Raw genomic sequence first — 7,999 nt, forward strand, 5'->3', positions numbered from 1 at the left:
TCGTTTTTGTGATATTTGTCTTTTATTTTATACGAAAGTTTGATTCAAATTTACATAAAAACATAAACTTGAAACTTATTTGCAATTCAGTTCAAAACAGAAAGTGTCTGAATGAATCGATCTGTCCAATATGAGCCACCGTATCACGTGACCCTTTTCCAATGGAGGCGCACATGTACTGTAGCTCAAGTGACCTGTTCTGAAATGAATTTACTAAATACTTTAGTACACTGAGACCTTCATATTCTGTGAGTATATTTGTATTAGTGTCATATTTGTGTGTTTGTGATAAATAGCAGAAATCCAGCTGTGGGCAGCAGCTACTGGTCTATAGAGAGACATGCAAGGTGATCTGACATGATGATGATTATGATGATGATGATGATGATGAAGGATGAGGTTTAGGATTAAACAGATTTGAGCTGGAGATTAAAGTGTAGTAACAAAAGCAAGAGCTGTGCTTGGATGCAGAATGGATTTTTACAGTAAACCCAGATTAATTATAGTCCATCACTTTGAACTCAGATTGAAAGAGAACCCTGATTGAGTCATAAAACATCTGTTAAAATGTTAAAATGTCTGTTATACCTATTTCACTAAAGGAAAACAAATAGAGAACAAAAGAAAATAACATGGTATTATAATAACTTAATTACTATATATATATATATATATATATATATATATATATATATATATATATATATATATATATATATATATATGTTGTACCGAGCACCTCAGAAACTGCTACACCAGGGCCAAAAGAAAAACATGTGACTTAAATTGCAAGGTGAATGAAAACATCTGTCCAAATCAAGATCCAAAACGTGATTCACATCTTGTCCATTTTTCCTTCTTAGTATCTGTTGCGGATGTCTGCACGGGCCCTGTGGAGTCGAGCAGCTACGCTGCGAGTGTTCGTCTGTTCACCATGCGGGCCAACGTTCAGAGCTCAGCATCTCTCTGGAAAAATCCAGAAGGAGAACCAGGAAGAAACGGTGCAACAGTCCTCGAGTGCAGAAACGGCAGAAGGATGCCTGCTGGTGTACAATCCCTCTGCGTATTTCCGATCCGGAGCAGAACGCTCTGCCGTTCAGAAAGGGTTTCCTGTGGAAGAGGAAAAATCCCATCCCATGCGAAGTGCTGGATTCAGAAAGCACATGATTGGTTCTTCACGCCACTTATCCGTGTCCCAGCTTGGATTTGCTTTTAACAAAGACAAAGCTGATAAACTGCAGAAATTTGATCCTGACGTTTCGACCAGTTTAAAAAGGGACACTCGCGCCTTTCAGAGATGTAGACCCGAGTACAGCATGATGACCTACGACGCGTCTCGGCATCCTCCCGCTATTCAGATTAAAGATGGCTTGTTACTGCTTCATAAAGTTTCCTTGATGAAAAACGCTGACGCCTCAAACGTAGCTCATTTTATTTGCGAACTTGGCCGCTTGGAACCTGAGCAGACCGTGACGATCAGAGGCAACATGTGGTTTTCCAGGCTGCTGCGCTACAGTGCGGAGAATCTGCAAGATTTCACACTTCTACAGCTGATCGAGGTTTTGGGTGCCTTTGTGACACTGGGATTGTCCCACCACCACAGCATACTGGATTTATACGAAGCCGAATTCAGCCGGCGGACCAATGAGATGGAGCTGCACCAGCTTCTTCTCGTGGCTGATGTGTGGCGATACCTTGGCCGGTCAGTCCCGCAGTATGTGGGCAAATTGTGTGACTGCATTAGCAAGCATTTTAACCAAATGGGTCCACCAGAGCTGGTCCAGTTTGTGTATATACTAGGAGAAAGCCGTCAGTGCCCCACATTTGTGCTTCAGTGTCTAGAAGGTATTGTAATGCGCCATCTAGAGGAGCTGAAGGGGGAAGAAGTGGGTGCTATTTGCTTGGGTCTGTTTAAAACTCAGAACTCGCTCTCAGAAGGAGCACTGCGCAGGCTTGTGGACCAAGCTTGTGTGGTTGTTAAAGAAATGAGTGACTTCGGGATCGTGAATGTGATGAAGTTAATGAGATTCAGTCACCTGGATCACCTTCCTTGGTTGGAGATGCTTAGCTCTGAAGTGCCCCGTCGTGCTCCGCAGATGGCCGTCCAGGGCCTCATGCACATTGCTTTGACCTGCTCTGCACTGCACTATCATGATGATGGTGTTCTCCTGGCTGTAGCAAAACACCTACCCCATTTACCATCTCAATACAGGAGCAAAGATGCTGCTAAGCTTTTGTGGGCGTTTGGCAACCTGGGAATCCTTCCAAGCCAGTGCCCCAGCTTTCACCCTCGACTCACAGAAGCCCTGCGAGTTCGAGAGTCAGAGTTTCGCAGCTACCCCGAACACCTTGTAACAGCTCTGCTTGGTTTGGCGTTTGTTGGGCAGTTCCCTCAGGATTTGTTGAGTTTGGCTTTAACCCCCGAATTTACAAATCAAGTCTCAGGATTGATCGATTTGAAAAAGGATCTTTTCACTCTCGACGGAACAGTTGCGATCGAGCTGCCCGGATGGACCGGGCCACGGTTGAACCCAACAATTCAGGAGGAGGCGACCAAACAGTTATGGGACTTTGCCAAGTCTCAATTGTGTCAGAAACCAGAGGTTCTAGAGGCCGAGGCTGTTCTCCAGGAGCTGCTGGGAGGAGAGGTGTTTGTGCACAAGCGAATGATCTTACCACATGTGCGTTCTATTGACCTCGAAGTGCACTTGGATCCCAGCGGAAATCCTCTGCCTGTCGCGTCTGAGTCCTATCAAAGCCACTATAATGCAGACAAGGATTCTTTTTGCCTTCTGGATAGAAAAGAAATGCACACAGGAGTTACCCTGACTGATGATCTGCTGGTACAGTTGACCAGTGGCAAAAAAACAAAAACGCCAGAAACTTTGTCCATTCAGCAACCGGTTCTGCGTCCTGTGGAGGCATCAAGCAAAAGAGAAAGTATTCTGAGGGTGGGCATTGACCTGACTGATGATCTCCTGCATGCGATAACAAAGAGGCAGGAGCAGTCTTTCGTCCACAGCCATGCTGCCTCAACTACTGCTCGGCTTGCGGTTCAAGTGACTAGTAGAAACCATTATTGTTACAGGACGCAGCGGTTAACCGGGTTGTATGCAATGAAGAGGAGGCAATTAGCTTTGACAGGGTATACAGTTGTAGAAGTGCCACATTGGGAATGGATCCCATTGCTTCGACGCTCCCTCGCCGAGAGACTTGCTTACATGCACTGTAAAATCTTCAGTAGTTTTGATTCTCTAACTAGGAAATGATTTTTGATTTGTCGTCTCCAAGTGCATTTGATTCTTATTTGGGAATGTGAGCCACAATTTTGACTTGTGTGTGTGTGTGTGTGTTTGTGTGTGTATATATATATATATATATATATATATATATATATATATATATATATATATATATATATATATATATATATATAATGTGTATATATAATAATAAAAAGTGATTTAATGTTGGCTAATAAAATTTTACATTATTATTTAGACTGCATAGTTTTCCTTTTATTATTTCCGCGTCACCATTAATGTTGTGAAAACTAATTAGTGCCTGTTATCACGTAGGAGCTATAAACCTTCTTACTCCCTGACGCACATCACCACCGCCCCTCTTTTTTATAATTTAACAAGAGATATAATATATATATCGCAAAGCTCAAACTTCTGTCCATATGAATGTGTCAAATTGGCCAGAAAAACGTTTCTTTTTGTCTAATACAATTGTGGATGTAAACTTTTTCACTGTCCAAAAATCCATTAATACATGCGTGAATTGAACTTAAATGGAACACCTTATAATGGGGTAAAATGGATCAGCCGGTAAGGACAGAGCTGCCTAAACTGGTTAGATAGAAGCAACTGGTACAACATGAGCATCGATTTGAATTTTTACAATTCGTTTGTGCTTTAATGTACCATGAATAATTAACTGCTGCTACTGGCAACTAAAAACTAGACTAGAAAAAACGTGCTGCTGTTTTATGAGTGGATTTTCTTTCACTGCCAAGAAAGTCAACACATCCATTGGTAATGTGAAATGCCAAGTCAGCACTCCTGCGTGGCATTCAGAGAAGCGTATGTACAGTATTGCGCATTGTGTGCATGAAACGTGCCGTTGTGCTCGTCCTGCCAGGCTATACATAATCAGAATATAAAACATAGTGCTTTATATCCGTCTCAGGAGAATGGGATCACAGCTACTGACACAAAACTGATGTCTTTGACAAGCCGTGGTGTTTTGTAGCTAAAGAGAAGAAGGGCATTGAGAGAGAACATCTTAGAGACATGCCAAGGTATACAAGGTAAACCATGTCTTCTGCAACGTGTAAAATTAAACATATACATTTAAGTAGCAAAATATTTAAGGTTCAATGGTCTGACGCTGTGATTGATTTTTGCAGTTCGGTTTCAAACATTGCGTAAGAATCCAAACATTTGACATGTTGCCTGTTACTTTGAGGGAAAAGATTTTGCTTCTCATGGATTCTCACCTCAGACAAAACCACCAAATGTGCATCCACCACAGCAGGCAGAAGATCTGACCCAAGAAGAAAAATGACCCTGGAGTTCTGGGTATGTTTTACAGATTTCAACAGATACATACAAATAAGTGATAAATGCATTTAATAATGTGTTTTCTTCTCTCGTGGCTTCAGATTCCACTCTGGAAGCATTTTTCATGCTGATCATCATAGTGCTCGGAGCAGGAGCTTCTATAAGAAGCAAGGAGAGGAAATGGTACTGGAAAAACTATCCGGGTTTAAAGGTTGCGGTTTGTTGAGATTGGTGAAGGGCCAAGGTTAAATTCTTGACAGGGATAAACGTTCAGATATTATGGAAGGTCATGGGGTGAAAATATAAGACAATCTGGCATATAATTGTAGGAAAATAATACAGGAAGTTGGAATTAGCTACCACCTAATTCATATTTTCCAATAATTATAACACAGAACTGGGAAAAAAAAAGTGTGTGTATAATTTGTTTAATGTTGTGCCCACGAGCAGGAAGTGTGTCGGATCAACCTTCTGCAACTCTGCCTGTGACCTCGCTGATGAGAGCAGAGCACAGACCGATAAAGAGGAATCCTCTGGAAAACATACCACCACAGCTGAGAAAGAAGACCACAATGCCATAAAGAAAGACAGATGATTGGGTATTTTTCCTCCAATAAGAATTTTTTGGCGCTTTCTTAAACTGGATATTACACACGGTTTTATTTCGCTTCGTGATTTTTGATGACTCTTTCCATAAAAACAGTTTGTCAATATTAATTGCCTAATATTAATTTTATGTAACAAAAATACCAATACAATTATTTTTTACTTTCCTTATGACAAGATATATGGAAGGTGATAGATCACTGGTTACTCAGTGTCACTCTCTTGGGCCCCTGAGCAAGGCCCTCGACCCTGGGCTCTTACCCCAGCTTTCTAACATCGCTGGAATATGCAAAGAAAGTATTTCACTGCTGTAAAGTGTAAATTATTTCTTCTAAATAATTAATTACTAAATCAGATTTTTTTTTTTTCATCCAGAAAAACAAAATCCTCTTTTTTGTTAACGCAATAAATATTGACTTTCTATAGTTAGTTATTGCACCACCTGCTGGTCATACAATGGAACTGCTACATTACAAAACCTGCAAACTTAAATATTACACGTAACTATTAAAATTTATGTGTTATTAATGGTGTTTCACATTATTAAATGCCTATTAATAGGATTAATGTTGAATAATTATAGTATTTCATGACCAGTTGCTGTGGTATAGGAGGAATGATTATTATTACAATCATTTGTTTCTGGAGTTGATTATTTTCCACCCAAGCTGCTGCGTCGTCATCCTGGAACTTTCATGTTATACAATTCGCCAAAATAACCCTTCAAGAGATCTTAAGCGAAATAAGACTCTGATTTTTTTTTTATTAAAATTTATACATCTGAGCAGTGAGAGATTTTACAAGGGCAAAAAAAAAAAATCCATTCCAAGAAATCAGATTTACAGTATCAAAATCAGGTCACAACGCACGCCATCATGCACATCATTCCAAACATTAAAACCGCCGTCTAAAACCAGGTGCAGGTCCAACGGTGTAATAGGGGGGAAAAAACGTTTCCATTAGTGAAACTTCAGTAATCACTGTCTGTGGCTTAACTATCAGTTCCATAAAGACGTGACGGGACCGTCATCGAGTCCTGACGAGTTCCTAATTTATGCGATGAGAAGCCAAAACATGATGACAAGCGCTACAAACAGGAAGAGGCGGGACAGGAACTGCTCGTCCGTGTGCTGCGGTGTTCCAGGAGCTGCTGCAAACAGAAGAGGAAAACTTTTATTTATTATTATAATTATTATTATTTATATTTATCAACAGGCATCTTTATTTAGAAGGACAATTAGGAGGAGTTTCTATAGAAATGTTATAATCGTAACAAACTTATACATTATATGGAAGAACGGTATTGGGACCCCTGGACTTTTCCAGCCATGTGCAGTTCTTCCCCAAACTATTACAACTGTGTGCCTCTAAATTGGATGTTTTCTGAGAACATTCATGTCCTTGATCTTGGAGATCAAACCCTGTTCCAGCATGAAAATGATCTCCTGCTGTAGAGCGCTTACCTCAACCCTATTCAACACCTTTGGCATGAATTGGAACGGCACCCCAGGCCTCCTCACCTCACCTACATCAGTACCTGACATTACTAACACCCCTCTCCACAAGCACACTCCAACACCTTGTGGAACATCTTCCCAGAAGAATGGAGGCTTTTCTAATTATTATGTTTGGGTGTACACAAACCATTATAGTATACACTTTATCTATATATTTTATCTACTTTTGAGACAAGCTCTTATTCAGAAACTTCTTGCCATATTCAGAAAGGTTCTGCTCACGGGCCCAGCAGTGGCCCAGCTTGGTGGTGCTGGGATTTGAACTCACAACCTGATTAGTCCAACATCTTTGCCACTGAGCTTCCACTTCGCTTTCAAAACCATAATCCATATGAGCATCCTATTCATTTTCTAATGCACAGTTAAAATGGTATTGTACCTGGAGGTGGTCTTCCATCGTTAATGTTGAATGCTGTTGCAAAAATTCCAAAGGGAAAAGCTCCGATACCGAAGGACATCTGGAAACCGCCATCCCCGAAACCGAATCCTTGGAATCCCTGCAATAAGGAAGACCGACGTGAGCGAAAGACACAGAGGCTCTTGGAAAACTAAAACTTTCATTATTTAACCAATAATGTGTGACCAATATTTGATATGTAGATCGATTTCTCGTCTCTAAACCGTTTCTCGAGCGAGTTCTCTCAGCGGCGCTGCTGCTACGTGAACACGACGCAGACCGAGGCGTGTCCTGAGAGTCGCATAGAACACAGATCTACATTGCAGAGGTAGAGCTGTAACAGGAAAAGCTGCACGTCTGGTTTTATAAAAAAATTTTGCGTGTACTACAAAGGCGTGTTGTGAAGGCGTCACATGTTAGAAGTCAGAAGGCGCTTGAGTCAATTTCTGATTTGCCGTTTGCCTGAAACAAAGAAATAAAAACTACGCTCGACAACGTCGAATCAAATCCCGCATTGTCGAAACTACAATCAAGATTTGATGGTAGACGATATATAATTGTACACTTCACCATGACCCTCATTTATTAAATTCTGCAATGAAATCTGAGCTTCAAAAATAAAATAAAATAAACGTTTAATAACAGCGTTAAAGACAAGCGGGATCGTGATGCAACTTCTGACGCCAGGTGCCGTCATTACCTGAGAGGGCGACAAAAACGCCGCTTTCCCACTTCTCTCATAGGAGACGCCTGATAATGAGTCCCATTGGGGGACGGCGCTTTTCTTACTAATGAATTACTTACACGCTGGCATTACACTAACTGCCTTCCCCATGTAATAGTTTCATCACACGCGGCTAGTGCAACGAAGCCTGAGATGTTGCAAAAGCTGCACACGCAAACCCATATTT

General features: G+C 41.0%; 2 protein-coding genes across 3 annotated transcripts in view; one reads left to right on the forward strand and one right to left on the reverse strand.

Moving 5' to 3' along the window:
* The first annotated feature begins 113 nt into the window (after window positions 1-113).
* fastkd5 (FAST kinase domains 5) lies at window positions 114-3,337 on the forward strand. Its single transcript, XM_083532086.1, has 2 exons — window positions 114-248; window positions 864-3,337. Exon 2 carries the CDS (start codon window positions 876-878, stop codon window positions 3,267-3,269), a length of 2,394 nt encoding a protein of 797 aa, XP_083388212.1. The 5' UTR covers window positions 114-248; window positions 864-875; the 3' UTR covers window positions 3,270-3,337.
* Window positions 3,338-5,917: 2,580 nt separating this feature from the next.
* Window positions 5,918-7,999, reverse strand: part of rnf185 (ring finger protein 185) — a 3,448-nt gene continuing 1,366 nt past the window's right edge. The window contains exons 6-7 of one of the 2 annotated variants that reach the window (XM_083531167.1): window positions 7,071-7,188; window positions 5,918-6,321 (exon numbers count right to left, since the gene is read on the reverse strand). In XM_083531167.1, the coding sequence (XP_083387293.1) occupies window positions 6,227-6,321; window positions 7,071-7,188 (213 nt within the window). In that variant the 3' untranslated portion in view covers window positions 5,918-6,226. Of the gene's footprint in view, window positions 6,325-7,070; window positions 7,189-7,999 lie in introns of both variants that reach the window. The other variant, XM_083531166.1, reaches the window with a different exon arrangement.

This window comes from Silurus aristotelis, assembly GCF_946808225.1.
Source record: "Silurus aristotelis genome assembly, chromosome: 26".
NCBI lineage: Eukaryota > Metazoa > Chordata > Actinopteri > Siluriformes > Siluridae > Silurus > Silurus aristotelis.

Excerpts from the sequence above, each read along its gene's own strand:
- fastkd5 (XM_083532086.1), top strand. The coding sequence starts at position 876 with ATGTCTGCACGGGCCCTGTGGAGTCGAGCAGCTACGCTGCGAGTGTTC.